The sequence below is a fragment of the Lonchura striata genome, chromosome 35, assembly GCF_046129695.1.
Source record: "Lonchura striata isolate bLonStr1 chromosome 35, bLonStr1.mat, whole genome shotgun sequence".
NCBI classification, from domain to species: Eukaryota; Metazoa; Chordata; class Aves; order Passeriformes; family Estrildidae; genus Lonchura; species Lonchura striata.
This window is the reverse complement of record NC_134637.1, coordinates 303390-325246: the sequence shown is the minus strand read 5'-3', so window position 1 is coordinate 325246 and position 21857 is coordinate 303390. Positions and strand designations below refer to the sequence as shown.

The following is a 21857-nucleotide window of genomic DNA, read 5'->3' as shown; positions in this document are numbered from 1 at the left end:
TTGGGTCAGAAACCCCAAATTTGTGTAAGAACTCCCCAAACCCAGCTCCAAACCCCCCAAATTTGGGCCAAAACCCCCAAAATCTTCTTAAAATGCCCCAAACGTGGGTCAAAACCTCCCGGATTTGGGTCAAACCCCCAGATTTGGGTCAGAACCCCCAGATTTGGGTCAAAACCCTAAACTTGGGTCAGAACCCCCAGATTTGGGTCAAAACCTCCCGGATTTGGGTCAAACCCCCCAGATTTGGGTCAGAACCCCCAGATTTGGGTCAAAACCTCCCGGATTTGGGTCAGAACCTTCTGGATTTGGATCAACCTCCCCAGATTTGGGTCAGAACCCCCAGATTTGGGTCAAAACCTCCCGGATTTGGGTCAGACCCCCCAAGCTTGGCTCAAACCCCCCAAATTTGGGTCAAACCCCCCAGATTTGGGTCAAATCCCCCAGATTTGGGTCAAATCCCCCAGATTTGGGTCAAAACCTCCCGGATTTGGGTCAAACCCCCCAAACTTGGTTCAAAGCCCCCGGACTTGGATCAGAACCCCCAGATTTGGGTCAAAACCTCCCGGATTTGGGTCAGACCCCCCAAGCTTGGCTCAAACCCCCAAATTTGGCTCAAACCCCCCAAACTTGGGTCAAACCCCCCGGATTTGGGTCAAAACCTCCCGGATTTGGGTCAGACCCCCCAGATTTGGGTCAAAACCTCCCGATTTGGGTCAAACCCCTAAACTTGGGTCAGAACCCCCAGATTTGGGTCAGAACCTTCTGGATTTGGATCAACCTCCCCAGATTTGGGTCAAAACCTCCCGGATTTGGGTCAGACCCCCCAAGCTTGGCTCAAACCCCCCAAATTTGGGTCAAACCCCCCAGATTTGGGTCAAATCCCCCAGATTCGGGTCAAAACCTCCCGGATTTGGGTCAAACCCCCCAGACTTGGTTCAAAGCCCCCGGACTTGGATCAGAACCCCCAGATTTGGGTCAAAACCTTCTGGATTTGGATCAACCTCCCCAGATTTGGGTCAGAACCCCCAAATTTGGGTCAAACCCCCCAGATTTGGGTCAAAACCTCCCGGATTTGGGTCAGACCCCCCAAGCTTGGCTCAGACCCCCCAAATTTGGGTCAGAACCCCCCGGATTTGGGTCAAAACCTACCGGATTTGTGTCAGACCCCCCAAATTTGGCTCAAACCCCCAGACCGGTCCCGGTCCCCCCCGTCACTGGGCGGGGCTGACCCAGTTGCCCCAGCTGACCCCTCCCCCGCTGCTCCCCCACCCCTCCTGCGTCCCGCCCTCCCCCGCCCAGGCCGCCGCCCCTCCCCCCGCGGCCGCCCCTCCCCCTCCCGCCGCGCCCGCCGCCCCTCCCCCCGCGCCGGCCCCGTACTGGTTCCCAGCGGCCGCCGCGTACTGGGAGGCGTCGGCGGCGCCGCTCCCGGCGGCGGCGGCGGCGGCGGCGGCCCCGGCGCCCGAGGCGGCGTACTGGGCGGCGCTGGCGGCGTACTGGGCGTACTGGGAGCCGTCGCCGGCGCCGTACTGGGAGCCGTCAGCGCCGTACTGGGAGTACTGGGAGTACTGGGAGGCCAGCTGGGCGTACTGGTACTGGTACTGGCCGTACTGGGAGGAGGCGGCGCCGTACTGGGACGAGCCCCCGGAGCCGTACTGGGAGGAGGCGGGGCTGTACTGGGAGGAGGCGGGGCTGTACTGGGAGGAGGCGGGGCCGTACTGGGAGTACTGGGAGGAGGAGCCCGAGTACTGGGCCATGCGGGCGGCCATGCTGGGCGTCATGGCGAAGGGGGAGGGGCTCCGCGGCGCGGCCCCGCCCCCCGCCAGCGAGGCCCCGCCCCTCCCGTGGTAGCAGCAGCCGCGGTGGCCACAGGGGCTGACGCGATTGGCCGCCGCCGCCGAGGCCCCGCCCACGTTGCCGTGGAAACGGTGCAGGCAGGCCCCGCCCCCCAGGCGGGCCGAGCAGCCCAGCCCCGCCCCCAGGTTGCCGTGGAAACGGTGCAGGCAGGCCCCGCCCCCGCCCAGCCGAGGCCACGCCCCCCCGGCCACGCCCCCCCGCAGGAAGGGGGAGGAGGGGGAGCGCGGGCTCCACCCCCCGCGCGTGGGCGTGGCCAGGAAGGGCGTGGCCGCGCGCTGGAAGGAGGCGGAGCCCGGGCTGCGGGCGGCCAATAGCGGGAAGGGGCCCCCGCCCCGCCCGGCCACGCCCCGCCCGGCGGCGGCCAATGAGAGCAGAGAGCCGGGGGGGCGGGGCGAGGGGCGCAGGCCACGCCCCCCGCCGGGCGTGAGTGACAGCAGCGAGCCGGGGGGGCGGGGCGTCGCCGAGGCCCCGCCCACCGGTTTGAGTGACAGCAGGGGCGTGGCCGCCGCCGGGGTGGGCGTGGCCGCGGCCGGGGTGGGCGTGGCCACAGCCGTGGTGGTGGGCGTGGCCGCGGAGGTGGTGGGCGTGGCTACAGCGGCGGTGGGCGTGGCCGCGGCGGCGGTGGGCGTGGCCGGGGCGGTGGAGGAGGGGGCGGGGCCGGCGGAGGGGGGAGGGGAGGCGGAAGTGGGCGGGGCCTCGGGCTGGGGCGGGGCTTGGGGCGGGGCCTCGGAGGAGGAGGAGGAGGAGGAGGAGGAGGAGGAGGAGGAGGAGGAGGAGGAGGAGGAGGAGAGGAGGAGGAGGAGGAGGAAGAGGAGGAGGAGCTGGAGGACGAGGAGGACGAGGACGAGGACGACGAGGAGGACGAGGAGGAGGAAGAGCGGCGCCGCTTGCGCCGGGGCACCGGCACGGCGGCTGCGGCGGCTGCGGGGGCGGCGGCGCCGGGCGGGGCGGGGCCCTCGGGCGGGGCCGGGCCGGTGGCCGCGGTGACGATGGCGGCGGCGGCGCTCGGGGACCTGCGGGGAGAGAGCGGTCAGAGAGGGGGAGGGGCTGGGGACACCCTGGGGACACTGAGGCACGGCTGGGCGGGGCCTTGGGGACACTGAGGCAGGGGTGGGCGGGGCCCCGGGGACACTGAGGCAGGGGGGGTGGCACCCTGGGGACACTGAGGCAGGGGTGGGTGGGGCCTTGGGGACACTGAGGTAGGGGTGGGTGGCACCCTGGGGACACTGAGGAATGGGTGGGTGACACCCTGGGGACACTGAGGCACGGGTGGGTGACACCTCGGGGACACGGGGACACCCTCATGGAGGTGTGGGTTGGCACCCTGGGTGGGTGGCACCCTGGGGACACTGAGGCAGGGGTGGGTGGGGCCTTGGGGACACTGAGGCAGGGGTGGGTGGCACCCTGGGGACACTGAGGCAGGGGTGGGTGACACCCTGGGGACACTGAGGCAGGGGTGGGTGACACCCCGGGGACACTGAGGCAGGGGTGGGTGGCACCCCGGGGACACTGAGGCAGGGGTGGGTGGCACCCCAGGGACACTGAGGCAGGGGTGGGTGGCACCCCAGGGACACTGAGGCAGGGGTGGGTGGCACCCCGGGGACACTGAGGAATGGCTGGGTGACACCCTGGGACACTGAGGCAGGGATGGGCGGGGCCTTGGGGACACTGAGGCAGGGGTGGGTGGCACCCCGGGGACACTGAGGCAGGGGTGGGTGACACCCTGGGGACACTGAGGCAGGGGTGGGCAGAGCCTTTGGGACACTGAGGCAGGGGTGGGTGGCACCCCGGGGACACTGAGGCAGGGGTGGGTGGCACCCCGGGGACACTGAGGCAGGGGTGGGTGACACCCCGGGGACACTGAGGCAGGGGTGGGTGACACCCCGGGGACACTGAGGCAGGGGTGGGCGGCACCCTGGGGACACTGAGGAATGGGTGGGTGGCACCCTGGGGACACTGAGGCAGGGGTGGGCGGGGCCTCGGGGACACTGAGGCAGGGGTGGGCGGGGCCTTGGGGACACTGAGGCAGGGGTGGGTGGCACCCCGGGGACACTGAGGCAGGGGTGGGTGACACCCTGGGGACACTGAGGCAGGGGTGGGTGGCACCCTGGGGACACTGAGGAATGGGTGGGTGGCACCCCGGGGACACTGAGGCAGGGGTGGGCGGGGCCTTGGGGACACTGAAGCAGGGGTGGGTGGCACCCCAGGGACACTGAGGAATGGGTGGGTGGCACCCCGGGGACACTGAGGCAGGGGTGGGTGGCACCCTGGGGACACTGAGGCAGGGGTGGGTGACACCCTGGGGACACTGAGGCAGGGGTGGGTGGAGTCCTGGGGACACTGAGGCAGGGGTGGGTGGAGTCCTGGGGACACTGAGGCAGGGGTGGGTGACACCCTGGGGACACTGAGGCAGGGGTGGGTGGAGTCCTGGGGACACTGAGGCAGGGGTGGGTGACACCCCGGGGACACTGAGGCAGGGGTGGGCGGGGCCTTGGGGACCCCCTATGCCTTTAAAGTGGGCGTGGTCTGCTATAAATGGGCGTGGTCTAATTTAAACCGGGCGTGGCTTAATTGACAATGGGTGGAGCTTAGCCTCGCCCAATCAGGAGCCACGGTGGGCGTGGCCTCACGTTTGGGGGCGGGGTTACGGGGTTAAAGTGGGCGGGGCTAAACAAGGAAATGGGCGTGGCCACATCCAGTGGACACGGTTAATTAAGGAAAGGGGCGTGTCCTCACCCAACGAACAAGGTTAATTAATAAAAGGGGCGTGTCCTCACCCAGTAGACAAGGTTAATTAAGAAAAGGGGCGTGTCCTCACCCAACGAACAAGGTTAATTAATAAAAGGGGCGTGTCCTCACCCAGGAGACAAGGTTAATTAAGAAAAGGGGCGTGTCCTCACCCAGGAGACAAGGTTAATTAAGAAAAGGGGCGTGTCCTCACCCAATAAACAAGGTTAATTAATAAAAGGGGCGTGTCCTCACCCAGTAGACAAGGTTAATTAAGAAAAGGGGCGTGTCCTCACCCAATGAACAAGGTTAATTAATAAAAGGGGCGTGTCCTCACCCAGTAGACAAGGTTAATTAAGAAAAGGGGCGTGTCCTCACCCAATAAACAAGGTTAATTAATAAAAGGGGCGTGTCCTCACCCAGTAGACAAGGTTAATTAATAAAAGGGGCGTGTCCTCACCCAACGAACAAGGTTAATTAAGAAAAGGGGCGTGTCCTCACCCAGCAGACAAGGTTAATTAATAAAAGGGGCGTGTCCTCACCCAACGAACAAGGCTAATTAAGAAAAGGGGCGTGTCCTCACCCAGTAGACAAGCTTAATTAAGAAAAGGGGCGTGTCTTCACTGGGCAGGAGAGGTTCATTAGGAAAAGAGGCGTGGTTAATTAAGAAAAAAGGCGTGTCCTCACCTGGTGGGCAGAGCTAATCAAGGAAAGTGGAATTGCTAATTAATGAAAGGGGTGTGTCCTCACCCGATGGGACTAATTAAGAAAAGGGGCGTGTCCTCACCCAACGAACAAGGTTAATTAAGAAAAGGGGCGTGTCCTCACACAGTGGGTGGAGCTAATCAAGGAAAGTGGAATTGCTCATTAAAAAAGGGGCGTGTCCTCACCTGATGGGAGGGGCTAATTAAGAAAAGGGGCGTGTCCTCACCTGATGGGAGGGGCTAATTAAGAAAAGGGGCGTGTCCTCACCCAACGAACAAGGTTAATTAAGAAAAAATGTGTGTCCTCACCTGGTGGGCAGGGCTAATCAAGGAAAGTGGAATTGCTAATTAAGAAAAGGGGCGCGTCCTCACCTGGTGGGAGGGGTTAATTAGGAAAAGGGGCGTGTCCTCACACGGTGGGCGGGGCTAATTAACAAAAGGCGCATGTCTTCACTGGGTGGGAGGGATTAATTAGGAAAAGAGGCGTGGTTAATTAAGGAAAGGGGCGTGTCCTCACCCGGTGGGAGGGGCTAATTAGGAAAAGAGGCATGGTTAATTGGTTAATTAAGGAAAGGGGTGTGTCCTCACCCGGTGGGAGGGATTAATTAGCAAATGAGGCGTGGTTAATTAAGGAAAGGGGCGTGTCCTCACCCGGTGGGAGGGGTTAATTAGGAAATGAGGCGTGGATAATTAAGGAAAGGGGCGTGTCCTCACCCGGTGGGAGGGATTAATTAGGAAAAGAGGCGTGGTTAATTAAGGAAAGGGGCGTGTCCTCACCCGGTGGGAGGGGTTAATTAGGAAATGAGGCACGGTTAATTAAGGAAAGGGGCGTGTCCTCACCCGGTGGGAGGGGTTAATTAGCAAATGAGGCACGGTTAATTAAGGAAAGGGGCGTGTCCTCACCCGGTGGGAGGGGTTAATTAACAAAAGGTGCATGTCTTCACTGGGTGGGTGGGGTTAATTAGGAAAAGGGGCACGGTTAATTGGTTAATTAAGGAAAGGGGCGTGTCCTCACCCGGTGGGCGGGGCCGGCGAAGGCGGGGCGGAGTCGGAAGAGCTGGAGCTGGAGTCGGAGTCGGAGTCGGACGAGGAGGAGGAGGAGGACGAGGAGGAAGAGGAGGAGGAGGACGACGACGAGGAGCTGCCCTTGGGGCCGGCGGCCGGCGGCGCACTGGGAGCACTGGGAGCACTGGGAGCACTGGGAGCCGCTGCCACGGTGATACTGGGAGCACTGGGAGCACTGGGAGCCGCTGGTGTGCCGGTACTGGTGATACTGGGAGCACTGGGAGCCGCTTCCACGGTGATACTGGGAGCACTGGGAGCACTGGGAGCCGCTGCCACGGTGATACTGGGAGCACTGGGAGCCACTGGTGTGCCGGTACTGGTGATACTGGGGGCACTGGGAGCACTGGGAGCACTGGGAGCCGCTGGTGTGCCGGTACTGGTGATACTGGGAGCACTGGGAGCACTGGGAGCCGCTTCCACGGTGATACTGGGAGCACTGGGAGCACTGGGAGCTGCTGCCACAGTGATACTGGGAGCACTGGGAGCACTGGGAGCCGCTGCCACGGTGATACTGGGAGCACTGGGAGCACTGGGAGCCGCTGCCACGGTGATACTGGGAGCACTGGGAGCACTGGGAGCTGCTGCCATAGTGATACTGGGAGCACTGGGAGCACTGGGAGCACTGGGAGCTGCTGCCATAGTGATACTGGGAGCACTGGGAGCCGCTGGTGTGCCGGTACTGGTGATACTGGGAGCCGCTGCCACGGTGATACTGGGAGCACTGGGAGCACTGGGAGCCGCTGGTGTGCCGGTACTGGTGATACTGGGAGCACTGGGAGCCGCAGCCACGCTGTTACTGGTGCTACTGGTGGCACTGGGAGCGCTGGTTATCCCAGTACTGGTGATACTGGGAGCGGTTTCCATGATGGAACTGGGAGCACTGGGAGCCGCTGCTGTGCCGGTACTGGGAGCACTGGGAGCCGCAGCCACAGTGATACTGGGAGCACTGGGAACACTGGGAGCTGCTGCCATGGTGATACTGGGAGCACTGGGAGCCGCTGGTGGGCCGGTACTGGGAGCACTGGGAGCACTGGGAGATGCAGCCACGGTGGTACTGGTGATACTGGGAATGCTCTGAGGTGCCGCACTGGTGATACTGGGAGCACTGGGTGCCATCAGTGTGCCCATACTGGTGGTACTGGGAGCACTGGGAGCTGCTGCCATGCCCGTACTTGTGATACTGGGAGCACTGGGAGCACTGGGAGCCGCTGCCACGGTGATACTGGGAGCACTGGGAGCACTGGGAGCCGCTGCCACAGTGATACTGGGAGCACTGGGAGCCGCTGCTATGATGGTACTGGGAGCACTGGGAGCACTGGGAGCCGCAGCACTGGTGCCACTGGTCAAACTGGGAGCACTGGGAGCTGCTGCCACGGTGATACTGGGAGCACTGGGAGCTGTCACCATACCCATACTGGTGTTACTGGGAGCACTGGGAGCCGCAGCACTGGTGCCACTGGTCAAACTGGGAGCACTGGGAACGCTCTGAGGCGCGGCACTGGTGATACTGGGAGCACTGGGAGCCGGTGTCATGGTGGAACTGGGAGCACTGGGAGCCGCCACCACGCTGTTACTGGTGGTACTGGGAGCTGCTGCCACGACGGTACTGGTGTTACTGGGAGCACTGGGAGCCGCTGCCGTGATGGTACTGGGAGCACTGGGAGCTGCAGCACGGGTGCCACTGGTCAAACTGGGAGCAGCGCTGCTCATACTGGGAGCACTGGTCAAACTGGTGGCGCTGAGAACGGCAGCACTGGCGGCACCGGGAGCCGTGGAACCGGTCGTACTGGTGATACTGGTTAAACTGGGAGCCGTGGAACTGGTCAAACTGGTGATACTGGTTAAACTGGGAGCCGTGGAACTGGTCAAACTGGTGATACTGGGAGCCACAGCACTGCTCAAACTGGTTGTACTGGGAGCCGCAGCACTGGTCAAACTGGTGACACTGGGAGCCACAGCACCAGTCAAACTGGTTGTACTGGGAGCCGCAGCACCGGTCAAACTGGTTGAACTGGGAGCCGCAGCACCGGTCAAACTGGTCGAACTGGGAGCCGCCGCACTGGTCAAACTGGTGACACTGGGAGCTGCCGCACTGGTCAAACTGGTCACACTGGGAGCCACAGCACTGGTCAAACTGGTCGAACTGGGAGCCGCCTCACTGGTCAAACTGGTCACACTGGGAGCCGCAGCACTGGTCAAACTGGTTGTACTGGTGACACTGGGAGCTGTAGCAGTGGTTGAACTGGTCAAACTGGGAGCCGCAGCACTGCTCAAACTGGTTGTACTGGGAACCGCAGCACCGGTCAAACTGGTCGTACTGGTTGAACTGGGAGTCGCAGCACCGGTCAAACTGGTCGAACTGGGAGTCGCAGCACTGGTCAAACTGGTTGAACTGGTGACACTGGGAGCCGCCGCACCGGTCAAACTGGTCAAACTGGGAGCTGCCACACTGGTCAAACTGGTGACACTGGTGACACTGGGAGCCGCCGCACTGGTCAAACTGGTTGCACTGGTCAAACTGGGAGCCGCTGCACTGGTCAAACTGGTCACACTGGTCGCACTGGTGACACCCGGACTGGTCCCGCCGGTGGCTTTAGGGACAATCCCAGCACCGACTCTCCCCGGACTGGTCGTACTGGTCAAACTGGGAGCGCTGGGAGCCGCGCCGGCGGCGGCTCTGGTGACGATGACGCCGCCGCTGCCCAAACTGGGAGCGCCGGTGGCCTTACTGGCGGCACTGGTCATACTGGTGATGCTGGTCATGCTGGTCATACTGGCGATGCCGGTCATACTGGTCATACTGGTCATACTGGTGATGCCGGTGGCTCCGGCGGCCCTGGCCATGGCCGTGGCCTTGGCGTTGGCGTCGGCGCTGGCGCGCAGGATGGCGGCGCCCAGGGGGCTGACGCCGGCGGGCACGGCGGCGGCGGCGGCGCGGGCGGCGGGTTTGGCGCCGCCGAGCCGCGCCGGGGCGGCCTTGGCGCCGAGCGGCGGCAGCGCCGAGGCGGCCACGGGCGACGAGGGGAGGCTGAGCCGCGCCGCCGGCAGCAGCGACGCGCCCACGGGTGGCGCCGCGGCGGCGGGGCCGGGCGGCCGCGCCAGCACCCGCGGCAGCCCCGGCGGCGGCGGCGGCGGCGGCCGGGCGGGCGCCGGGGAGGCGCGGCCGGGCTCGGCCTTGGCGGCGGGCGCGGCTTTGGGCGGCTCCGGCGATTTGGGGACGCTCGGCGCCGGTTTGGCATCGGGCGGCGCCGGCGATCTGGGGACGCTCGGCGCCGGCGCGGCCTTGGCGGGCGGCGAGGGCGGCACCTCGGCCTTGGCGACGCTCGGCGCCGCGGTGACGGCCGCCGGCGCTTTGGCGTCGCCGTTGGCCATTTTCACCTCGCTCACGCCCGGTTTGGCCTCACCCGCCGCTGGTTTGGCGTCGCCGACTCCGGGTTTGGCGTCTCCCGCGGCCGCTTTCACCGGCGTCGGCGCCGCTTTGGCGGCTCCCGGCGACGCCGCCTCGGGTTTCTCCTCCGCCGGCGGCTCCGGCGCGGTTTTGGCGCCGGCCTCGGTGCCGGGCGGCGCCGGCTGCAGGGCCGGGGGCTGGGCGCCGCCGATCGGGACCCACTTGGAGGCGGCGGCGAGTGTCGGCGTCGGCGTCGGCGTCGTCACCGGCGCCCCGCGGGGCGGGTGCAGCTCGGCCAGCGGGACCCACTTGGGGCGGGCGGGGTTGGGCGAGGGCAGCCGGGTGGCGTTGGCGCCGGTGGCCGGCGTGCGCGGCAGGGACGGCGAGCGGCGCGCCGGGCCGGGCGAGGCGCTGTCGCTGCGCTCGCGGCGCCGCCGCGGCGTGGCCGAGCGGGAGCGCGGCCGCTTCTTGGGCAGCGGCGAGCTGAGCGAGCGGCTGCGGCGGGCGCCGCCGTGCCGCGATTTGCCCGACGAGTCGGAGCGGCTGCGGCGGGCGGCGCGGCGGCGACGGCGCCGGTCCGGGGACGGCGACAGCGAGCGGGAGCGGCGCCGCGAACGTGATCGACGCCGCGAACGGGAGCGACGCCGCGAGCGGGAGCGACGCCGCGATCGCGACCGCCGGATGGGCGACCACGAGCGGCGGATGGGCGAGCGCGACCGGCGGATCGGCGACCGGGAGCGGCGCCGGGAGCGGGAGCGGCTGCGGGAGCGGCCCCAGCGGCGGGAGCGGGAGCGGCGGCGGGAGCGGGAGCGGCGGCGCGGGCGGGAGCGGCTGCGGGAGCGCGCGGCGGCGGCGGCGGCGCCGGGGCCGCAGCCGGAGGTGGGGATGCTGTTGGGCAGCGTCAGCGGCGTGCCGGCCAGCGGCCAGCGCGGCGGCGAGGCGGCGTTGGGCGTCCAGAGCGGCGTGCGGGAGCGCGAGCGGCGGCGCGGCCGCGAGCGGGAGCGGCGCCGGGAGCGCGGCCGGGAGCGGGAGCGGCGCCGGGAGCCGCGGGCCGAGCCGCCGCCGCCGCGGCGCCGGGAGCGCGACCGCGAGCGCGAGCGCGTGCGGGAGCGGCGCGAGGAGGAGGAGGAGGGCGGGGGAGGGGCGGAGCGCTTCGGGGGAGGGGGAGGGGACGGGGAGGGGGAGGGCGGGGCCGGGGCGGGGCTCACGGGCGGCGGCTCGGCGGCGGCGGCGACGCCGGGGGACGGCGCCGGCGAGGGCGGCGCGAGCGGCTCCGGCTGCGGCTCCTGCCGGGAAGGGGGAGGGGTCAGTGAGGGCGGGTCCTCCCCCTCCCCCCGGCCCCGCCCCTCCCCCCGGCCCCGCCCCGGCGCTCACCTGCGGCGGCGGCGCGGCGGCGGCAATGGCGGGGGAGGCCGGCGGCGGCAATGGCGGCGGCGCCGGCTCCTCTTCCTGGCGGCGCTGCGCCGGCGCCGCGGGCGGGGCCGGGGCGCTGCGGGACCTGCGGGGGCGGGGCAGCGCCGTGGGTGGGGGGAGGGGCGGCTGGGGGAGGGGATTCTCGGGGGGGTTTTTGGTTTTTTTCCGGGGGGTCTCACCTGCTGCGGGAGGAGCCCGAGGAGGAGGAGGAGCCGGCCGGGGAGGAAGAGCGCTCCGGCTTCTGCGATTGGCTGGTGGACCTGCGGGCGGGGGGAGGGGCGGAGCAGGGTCAGAGGGGGAGGGGCAAGGGGGGAGGGGCTAAAGAAGGGGGAGGGGCTCACCGCTTGCGCTTCTTCTCCTTGGCCTTGTGCTTGGCCTTGGGGCTGGGCGAGCTGCGGGAGGGGCGGGGACGTCAGCGGCCGGCCACGCCCACCAGAGGCCACGCCCACCCATAGGCCACGCCCACCCAGAGGCCACGCCCCCGCCCCTCCCCCAGCCCGTCCTTACCGGTGCTTTCGCTTCTTGGCCTCGGATTCGGACCTGGGGGGGGAGGGGAAATGGGCGGGGTCAATGAGGCCACGCCCCTTTAGGGGTGAGACCACGCCCACTTGGTGGGCGAGGCCACGCCCCTTCCAGGTGAGGCCACGCCCACTTGCGGATGAGGCAGCGCCCTTTGTGTGTGAGACCACGCCCCCTGTGTTGGTGAGGCCACGCCCCTTTTAGGCGTTAGACCACGCCCACTTGGTGGGTTAGACCACGCCCACTTTGTGGGTGAGGCCACGCCCCTTTCTAGATAAGGCCACAACCAATTGGCGGTGAGGCCACGCCCACTTGGCGGGTTTGGCCACGCCCATTGGGCAGATGAGGCCACGCCCATTTCCAGATAAGGCCACGCCCCTTTTGTGGGTGAGGCCACGCCCCTTTCAGGTGAGGCCATGACCAATTAGAGGTGAGGTCACGCCCCTTTAGGGGTTAAACCATGCCCACTTGGTGGGTTAGACCACGCCCACTTTGTCGGTGAGGCCACGCCCCTTTCTAGAGGAGGACACGCCCCTTTCTAGGTAAGGCCATAACCAATTAGAGGTGAGGCCACGCCCACTTGGCGGGTCTGGCCACGCCCATTGGGCAGATGAGGCCACGCCCCTTTCCAGATGAGGCCACGCCCCCTTTGTTGGTGAGGCCACGCCCATTTCCAGGTGAGGCCACGCCCCTTTCAGGTGAGGCCACGCCCCTTTTCTCACCGGTGCTTCTTCTTCTTGCTCTTCTTCCTCTCCCCGGAGCGGCTGGCGGACCTGGGGGGGGAGACCCCGAAATTCCCAAAATTCCACCCAAAAAACCCGAAATTCCCAAAATTCCACCCAAAAAACCCGAAATTCTCAAAATTCCACCCAAAACCCCCAAAATTCTACCCGGAAATTCCCGGAATTCCACCCAAAAAAACCCCTAAATTCTCAAAATTCCACCCAAAAACTCCAAAATTCTCAAAATTCCACCCAAAAAACCCTAAATTCTCAAAATTCCACCCGGAAATTCCCGGAATTCCACCCAAAAAAACCCCAAAATTCTCAAAATTCCACCCAAAAAACCCGAAATTCCCAAAATTCCACCCGGAAATTCCCAGAATTCCACCCCCAAAACCCCAGAATTCCCAAAATTCCACCCGGAAATTCCCGGAATTCCACCCCCAAACAAACCGCAAATTCCCAAAATTCCACCCAAAACCCCCAAAATCCTCAAAATTCCACCCGAAATTCCCAATATTCTATCCAAAAAAAACCCCGAAAACCTCAAAATTCCACCCAAAAATTCCCAAAATTCCACCCAAAAAACCCGAAATTCTCAAAATTCCACCGCAAAACCCCCGAAATTCTCGAAACTCCATCCAAAAACCTGGAATTTCCAAAATTCCACCTGAAAATTTCTCGGAATTCCACCCAAAAACCCACGAAATTCCCAAAATTCCACCCAAAAATTCCCAGAATTCCACCCCAAAAAACCCGGAATTCCCTAAATTCCACCAGAAAGTTCCTGAAATTCTCCAAATTCCATCCCAAAATCCCAAAATTCCCCAAATTCCACCCAAAACCCCCGAAATTCCCCAAATTCCACCCAAAAACCTGAAATTTCCAAAATTCCATCTGAAAGTTCCCAGAATTCCACCCAAAAACCCCGAAACTCTCTAAACTCCACCAGAAAATTCTTCAATGTCCCCAAATTCCACCCAAAAAACCTGGAATTCTCAAAATTCCGCCTAAAAATAACCCAAAATTCTCAAAATTCCACCCAAAAAACCCAAAATTCTCAAAATTCCACCCAAAACCCATGAAATTCTTAAAATTACACCCAAATAACCCGAAATTCCCCAAATTCCACCTAAAACCCACAAAATTCCCAAAATTCCACCCAAAAACCTGAAATTTCAAAAATTCCACCTGAAAATTCCCAAAATTCCACCCAAAAATCCCGAGATTTCACCAAAATTCAACAAATTCCACTGGAAATCCACAAATTTTACCTAAAATCCCCAAATTCCACCTAAAATCCATAAAATTCTGCCTAAAAACAACAAATTCCATTTGAAGTTCCCAAAATCCACCCGAAGTTCCCAAATTCCACCCAAAATCAACAAATTCCACTCGAAATTCCCCAATTTTAACCTGAAATCCCCAAATTATCATAAATTCCGTCCAAAAGCCCAAAATTCCACCCAAAATCCATAAATTCCTCCCAAAATCCCATAAATTCCACCCAAAATCCAAAAATTCCACCCAAAATCCAAGAATCCCACAAATTCCATCCATAATTCATCCCAAATCCCCCCAAAATTCCCCAAAATCCCTGCAATTTCAGCCCAAAATCCCCCAAAATCTCCAAAAATCCCAAAATCTCCCCAAAATTCTCCAAAATCTCCCCAAAATTCCCCAAATTTCCCCTCACCTGCCCCGATTCTTCCTCCCCTTTCGCTTCAAAATCCTCCCAAAATCCCCAAAAATTCTCCCCCAAATTTACCCCAAACCCCTCAAAATTCCCCCAAAATCTCCAAAAATCCCCAAAAATCCCCAAAATCCCCCAAATTTCCCCAAATTCCTCCTCACCTGCCCCGATCCTTCCTCTCCTTTTGCTTCAAAATCCTCCCAAAATCCCCCAAAATTCCCCCCCAAAATCCCCCCAAATTTACCCCAAATCCTTCAAAATTCCCCCAAAATCACCAAATTTCCCCAAAATTCCCCAAATTCCCCCTCACCTGCCCCGATCCTTCCTCCCTTTTTGCTTCAAAATCCTCCCAAAATCCCCCAAAATTCTCCCCCAAAATCCCCCCAAATTTACCCCAAACCCTTCAAAATTCCCCCAAAATCACCAAAAATCCCCAAATTTCCCCAAATTTCCCCAAATTTCCCCAAATTTCCCCAAAATTCCCCAAATTCCCCCTTCACCTGCCCCGATCCTTCCTCCCCTTTCGCTTCAAAATCCTCCCAAAATCCCCCCCCAAATTTACCCCAAATTTACCCCAAACCCTTCAAAATTCCCCCAAAATCTCCAAATTTCCCCAAAAATCCCCAAATTTCCCCAAATTTCCCCAAAATTCCCCAAATTCCCCCTCACCTGCCCCGATCCTTCTTCTTCTTCTTCTTCTTCTGCTTCGGGGACGGCGAGCGGGAGCTGGACGGCTCGGGGGGAGCGCTGCGGGATTCGGGGAGATTTTGGGGGATTTTGGGCAATTTTGGGGAGTTTGGGGGATTTTCAGTGGATTTGGGGGAATTTGGGAGATTTTAGAAGAATTGAGACAATTTTGGAGAAATTTTGGGGGGATTTTGGGGGAATTTTGGGGGGATTTAAGGGAATTTTGGGGGGATTTTAGGGAGAATTTTGGGGGGATTTTTGGGGGGATTTTAAGGGAATTTTGGGGGGATTTTAGGGGGAATTTTGGGGGGATTTTAAGGGAATTTTGGGGGGATTTAAGAGAGAATTTTGGGGGTTTTTAAGGGAATTTTGGGGGGATTTTAAGGGAATTTTGGGGGGATTTTAAGGGAATTTTGGGGGGATTTTAGGGAGAATTTTGGGGGGATTTTGGGGGGAATTTTGGGGGGATTTTAGGGAGAATTTTGGGGGGATTTTAGGGAGAATTTTGGGGGGATTTTAAGGGAATTTTGGGGGAATTTTGGGGAAAATTTTGGGGGGATTTTAAGGGAATTTTGGGGGGATTTGAGGGAATTTTACGGGGAATTTTGGGGGGATTTTAAGGGAATTTTGGGGGGATTTTAGGGAGAATTTTGGGGGGATTTTAGGGAGAATTTTGGGGGGATTTTAAGGGAATTTTGGGGGGAATTTTGGGGGGATTTTAAGGGAATTTTGGGGGGAATTTTGGGGGGATTTTAGGGAGAATTTTGGGGGGATTTTAAGGGAATTTTGGGGGGATTTTAAGGGAATTTTGGGGGGATTTTAAGGGAATTTTGGGGGGATTTTAAGGGAATTTTGGGGGAATTTTGGGTGGGGTTTTTTGGGAATTTTTGGGTACCTGGGGGGACTCCTGGGGGAATTTTTTAGGGTAATTTTGACAATTTTAACGGGATTTTTTCAGGGATTTTTTTGTTTTTAACGGTTTTTGGGAATTTCAGGAATTTCAGGATTTTCGGGAATTTTGGGGTACCTGGGGGGCTCCTGTGGGATTTCCCTGGGGGATTTTTTTAGCGTAATTTTGACGATTTTAACGGGATTTTTTCAGGGATTTTCGTGTTTTTAACAGGATTTTTTTGGGAATTTCGGGTTTTCGGGAATTCTGGGAATTCCGGGAATTTGGGGTACCTGGGGGGCTCCTGGGGGGGCTCCCGGGGGGGAATTTTGGGTCAATTTTGACGATTTTACCGGGATTTTTTCAGGGATTTTCGTGTTTTTACCGGGATTTTTTTGGGAATCTCAGGATTTTTGGGAATTTTGTGATTTTTGGGAATTTGGGGTACCTGGGGGGCTCCTGTGGGATTTCCCATGGGGATTTTTTTAGGGTAATTTTGACGATTTTAACGGGATTTTTTCAGGGATTTTCGTGTTTTTACCGGGATTTTTTTGGGAATTTCAGGAATTTCGGGAATTTTGTGATTTTTGGGAATTCCGGGTACCTGGGCTGCTCCTGGGGGGGCTCCTGGGGGGGGTCCCGGGGCCGCCGGCCGGGCTCGAAGGCGGAGCCGTCCACGTAGGAGTCGCTGATGCCGAAGGCGGCGCGGAGCCGCTCGTTCTTGCGCTCGTTAGCCTCGGCCAGCTGGTGCGTCTCCGTGGCGCTAATTAGCATAATTAATCAACACGTGCATTAATTAACTCATTTTGGGTAAGGCACGGTGAAAGTCCCACAAAAAAAACGCGAAAATCCCCCCAAAAATTGTTAATTTTTTGGTGGTTTTGAGAGTTAAAAATTCAAATTAAGGCAGCAGAAATTACTTAAAAATCACTTCTTAATTAATTCTAACTAACAAAGGTTAATTAATTAAAGGAAGTGTTTTTCAGGTGGTTAATGATGGTGTTGATCACCTAAACACCCGAATTTTCTCTCTTTATTAGAACTTAAAAGGATCAAAGACAGCAAATCCCAAAATCCTGCACCTCAATTAATGGTCATTAACAAAAACTAATTAATTAAGGCTTCATTAACGAATATTGAGATCGGTAATGAGCTTAAACCCCCAAATTTTCCTCCCAAAATTCACAATTTCCCTCCAAAAATCACCTTTTTCTCACCCAAAATTCCCTTTTTTCCCCACCCCAACCTCCCCCCAATTACTAGGGCTGGTTAATGAGTGGTAATTAAGCTAATTAACAAAGTTATTTTAGTATTAATGACTGAAAAATCTCCAATTTCCACACAAATCCCACCAAAAACGTCCTTTTTTTTTCCCTCCCAAAATTCACTTTTTTCCCCCAAAAACCTCTCTGGGGAGCTGATTAAGAAGAGATAATTAAGACAATTAGGCTAATTAAGCTAATTAACGAACTTATTTTGGTAGTAATTGAAAAATCCCCAATTCCCACTCAAACCACCCCAAAAAATCTCCTTTTTTCCCCCCAAAATTCCCTTTTCCCCCCACAAACCTCTCTGGGGAGCTGATTAACAAGGTATAATTACGCTAATTATGCTAATGAACCTAATTAACAAACTTATCTTGCTACTAACGACCCCAAAATCCCCAATTCCCACTCAAACCACCCCAAAAAATCTCCTTTTTTCCTCCCCAAAATTCCCTTTTCCCCCCACAAACCTCTCTGGGGAGCTGATTAATGAGATATAATTACGCTAATTATGCTAATGAACCTAATTAACAAACTTATCTTGCCACTAACGACCCCAAAATCCCCAATTCCCACTCAAACCACCCCAAAAAACTCCTTTTTTCCCCCCAAAATTCCATTTTTTTCCCCCAAAACCCCCTCGGGGACGGCGGTTAACGAGGCGCCATGCAGCTAATTATGCTAATTATGCAAATGAGGGGGCTCACGTGGGTTTCTGCTCGGGGTCGCCGGGCCCCTCGTCCTTCTCCAGCAGCATCGTGCGGAACGTGGCCACCTTGGCCTCGATCTCCTCGGCCGAGTAGCTGCAACGGGGAAAAGGGGGACCCGAATTTGGGGAGGGGTCCCGAGGGGGTCTGGGGGGATTTGGGGAAATTTCGGGGGATTTCGGGAAATTTTGGGGGGATTTCGGGAAATTTCAGGGGGATTTTGGGGGGTTTAAAGGAGATTTTAGGGGGGGTTGGGGGTATTGAAAGGGATTTTGGGGGGTTTAAAGGGAGATTTGGGGTGCCAGGGGGGACCCCCGAATTTGGGGAGGGGTCCCGAGGGGGTCTGGGGAAATTTCGGGGGATTTCGGGAAATTTTGGGGGGATTTTGGGGGGTTTAAAGGAGATTTTAGGGGGATTTTGGGGGGTTTGGGGGATTAAAAGGGATTTTGGGGGAATTTAGGGGGGATTTGGGGTGCCAGGGGGGACCCCCGAATTTGGGGAGGGGTCCCGAGGGGGTCTGGGGGGATTTTGGGGAAATTTTAGAGGATTTTGGGAAATTTTGGGGGGATTTTGGGGGGTTTAAAGGAGATTTTAGGGGGATTTTGGGGGGGTTTGGGGGTATTAAAAGGGATTTTGGGGTGTCAGGGGGGACCCCCGAATTTGGGGAGGGGTCCTGAGGGGGTCTGGGGGGATTTGGGGAAATTTCGGAGGATTTTGGGAAATTTTGGGGGGATTTTGGGAAATTTTGGGGGTTTAAAGGAGATTTTAGGGGGATTTTGGGGGGGTTTGGGGGTATTAAAAGGGATTTTGGGGTGCCAGGGGGACCCCCGAATTTGGGGAGGGGTCCTGAGGGGGTCTGGGGGGATTTTGGGGAAATTTCGGGGGATTTTGGGAAATTTCGGGGGTTAAAGGAGATTCTAGGGGGATTCTGGGGTATTAAAAGGGATTTTGGGGGAATTTAGGGGGGATTTGGGGTGTCAGGGGGGACCCCGAATTTGGGGAGGGGTCCTGAGAGGGTCTGGGGGGATTTGGGGAAATTTTGGAGGATTTTGGGAAATTTTGGGGGATTTCGGGAAATTTTGGGGGGATTTTGGGGGGTTTAAAGGAGATTTTAGGGGGATTTTGGGGTATTAAAAGGGATTTTGGGGTTTAAAGGAGGATTTGGGGTGCCAGGGGGGACCCCGAATTTGGGGAGGGGTCCCGAGGGGGTCTGGGGGGATTTTGGGGAAATTTTGGAGGATTTTGGGAAATTTTTGGGGGATTTTGGGGGTTTAAAGGAGATTTTAGGGGGATTTTGGGGGGTTTGGGGGATTAAAAGGGATTTTGGGGGAATTTAGGGGGGATTTGGGGTGTCAGGGGGGGACCCAAATTTGGGGAGGGGTCCCGAGGGGGTCTGGGGGGATTTGGGGAAATTTTGGAGGATTTTGGGAAATTTTGGGGGATTTCGGGAAATTTTGGGGGGTTTAAAGGAGATTTTAGGGGGGTTTGGGGGCATTAAAAGGGATTTTGAGGGGTTTAAAGGGGGATTTGGGGTGTCCGGGGGGGACCCCGAATTTGGGGAGGGGTCCCGAGGGGGTCTGGGGGGATTTGGGGAAATTTTGGGGGGTTTAGGGAAATTTTGGGGGATTTCGGGAAATTTTGGGGGGATTTTGGGGGGTTTAAAGGAGATTTTAGGGGATTTTGGGGGGGTTTGGGGGTATTAAAAGGGATTTTGGGGTGCCAGGGGGGACCCCCGAATTTGGGGAGGGGTCCCGAGGGGGTCTGGGGAAATTTTGGGGGATTTTGGGAAATTTTGGGGGGATTTTGGGGCATTTAAAGGAGATTTTGGGGGGGTTTGGGGGTATTAAAAGGGATTTTGAGGGGTTTAAAGGGGGATTTGGGGTGTCAGGGGGGGACCCCGAATTTGGGGAGGGGTCCCGAGGGGGTCTGGGGGGATTTGGGGAAATTTCGGGGGATTTGGGGAAATTTCGGGGGATTTTGGGAAATTTCAGGGGGATTTTGGGGGGTTTAAAGGAGATTTTAGGGGATTTTGGGGTGTTTGGGGGTATTAAAAGGGATTTTGGGGTGCCAGGGGGGACCCCCGAATTTGGGGAGGGGTCCCGAGGGGGTCTGGGGGGATTTTGGGGAAATTTTGGAGGATTTTGGGAAATTTTCGGGGGATTTTGGGGGGTTTAAAGGAGATTTTAGGGGGATTTTGGGGGGTTTGGGGGATTAAAAGGGATTTTGGGGGAATTTAGGGGGGATTTGGGGTGTCAGGGGGGGACCCAAATTTGGGGAGGGGTCCCGAGGGGGTCTGGGGGGATTTTGGGGAAATTTCGGGAAATTTTGGGAAATTTCGGGGGGAATTTGGGGGGTTTAAAGGAGATTTTAGGGGGATTTTGGGGGGGTTTGGGGGTATTAAAAGGGATTTTGGGGTGCCAGGGGGGACCCCCGAATTTGGGGAGGGGTCCCGAGGGGGTCTGGGGGGATTTTGGGGAAATTTCGGGGGATTTTGGGAAATTTCAGGGCGTGTTTTTGGGGCGCGCGGCGCTCACCCCTGCTCCTCCATCAGCTCGGCCAGCTCCAGGCATTTCAGCTCCACCCTCCGCTTGCGCTGGTGGTCGAGGATGTCGGCGTTGGGTTTCTTGGCCAGGGCGGCCTCCAGGCGCCTCAGCTCCTCCTCGCCGGGGGGGGGGTCCCCGCCCGCCCCCCCTTTCTTGGGCCGCAGGGCCGAGAGGTTGCGCTGGACGTAGCCGTTGGTGCCGCTGCCCCGCGGCGTCGGCAGCCCGATCCCATTGTACATCCCAGCGCTGGGAACGCGGGAGTCAGGGCCCCCCACATCCCCCAGATCCCCCAAATCCCTGTGTCCAAAATCCCCAAAATCCCTGTGTCCAAAATCCCCAAAATCCCTGTGCCCCAAATCCCCAAAATCCCCCCGTTCCTACAGCCCGATCCCATTGTACATCCCAGCGCTGGGAACGCGGGAGTCAGGGCCCCCCACATCCCCCAGATCCCCCAAACCCTGTGTTCAAAATCCCCAAAATTCCTGTGTTCAAAATCCCCAAAATCCCTGTGTTCAAAATCCCCAAAATCCCTGTGCCCCAAATCCCCAAAATCCCTGTGTCCAAAATCCCCAAAATCCCCCCGTTCTTATAGACCCAAATCCCCCAAATCCCCAAGTTCCTACAGACCCAAATCCCCCAAATCCCTGTGCCCCAAATCCCCAAAATCCCTGTGCCCCAAATCCCCAAATCCCTGTGCCTCAAATCCCCAAAATCCCCCAGTTCCTATAGACCCAAATCCCCAAAATCCCTGTGTCCAAAATCCCCAAAATCCCTGTGCCCAAAATCCCCAAGTTCCTATAGACCCAAATCCCCAAAATCCCTGTGCCTCAAATCCCCAAAATCCCTGTGCCCCAAATCCCCCCGTTCCTATAGACCCAAATCCCAAAAATCCCTGTGCCCCAAATCCCCAAAATCCCTGTGCCCCAAATCCCCCCGTTCCTATAGACCCAAATCCCAAAAATCCCTGTGCCCCAAATCCCCAAAATCCCTGTGCCCCAAATCCCCCAAATCCCTGTGCCTCAAATCCCCAAAATCCCCCAGTTCCTATAGACCCAAATCCCCAAAATCCCTGTGTCCCAAATCCCAAAATCCCCAAGTTCCTATAGACCCAAATCCCAAAAATCCCTGTGTCCCAAACCCCCAAAATCCCCAAGTTCCTATAGACCCAAATCCCAAAAATCCCTGTGCCCCAAATCCCCAAAATCCCTGTGCCCCAAACCCCCAAAATCCCCCCGTTCCTATAGACCCAAATCCCCAAAATCCCCGTTCCTATAGACCCAAATTCCCAAAATCCCTTTGTCCCAAACCCCCAAAATCCCCAAGTTCCTAAAACCCCAAATCTCCAAAATCCCCCAAATCCTACATCCCCAAAATCCCCTGAATCCCCCAAATCCTACATCCCCAAAATCCCCAAATCCTACAGCCCCAAATCCCCCATTCCTGCATCCCCAAATTCCCCAAATCCCCCATTCCTACAGTCCCAAATCCCCCAAATTCCCCAAATTCCCCCTGCCCCAAATCCCCCCTCACTGACCCCAAAACTTCCCTCCCACCCTAAAAAAACCCTTTTATAACCCAAAATCCCCACTTTTCTCCCCAAAATCCCCATTTTACTACAGGAATTCCCACTTTTTAACCCAAAAGTCCCCATCTTCTCCTCAAAATTCCCATTTTCCTACAG

General features: G+C 58.5%; 1 protein-coding gene across 1 annotated transcript; it reads right to left on the bottom strand.

Moving 5' to 3' along the window:
* Positions 1 to 1138: 1138 nt before the first annotated feature.
* Positions 1139 to 20419, bottom strand: LOC110483994 (uncharacterized). The gene is made up of 14 exons (XM_077789538.1): positions 20168 to 20419; positions 17634 to 17729; positions 16266 to 16424; positions 14755 to 14832; positions 12393 to 12443; positions 11659 to 11691; positions 11493 to 11543; positions 11331 to 11411; positions 10947 to 11024; positions 8294 to 10281; positions 6301 to 8185; positions 2756 to 2867; positions 1474 to 2579; positions 1139 to 1145 (listed from the first exon to the last, which is right to left on the bottom strand). The coding sequence occupies exons 1-14, from the start codon at positions 20413 to 20415 to the stop codon at positions 1139 to 1141; spliced, it is 5973 nt and encodes a 1990-aa protein (XP_077645664.1). The 5' UTR covers positions 20416 to 20419.
* Positions 20420 to 21857: the final 1438 nt, after the last annotated feature.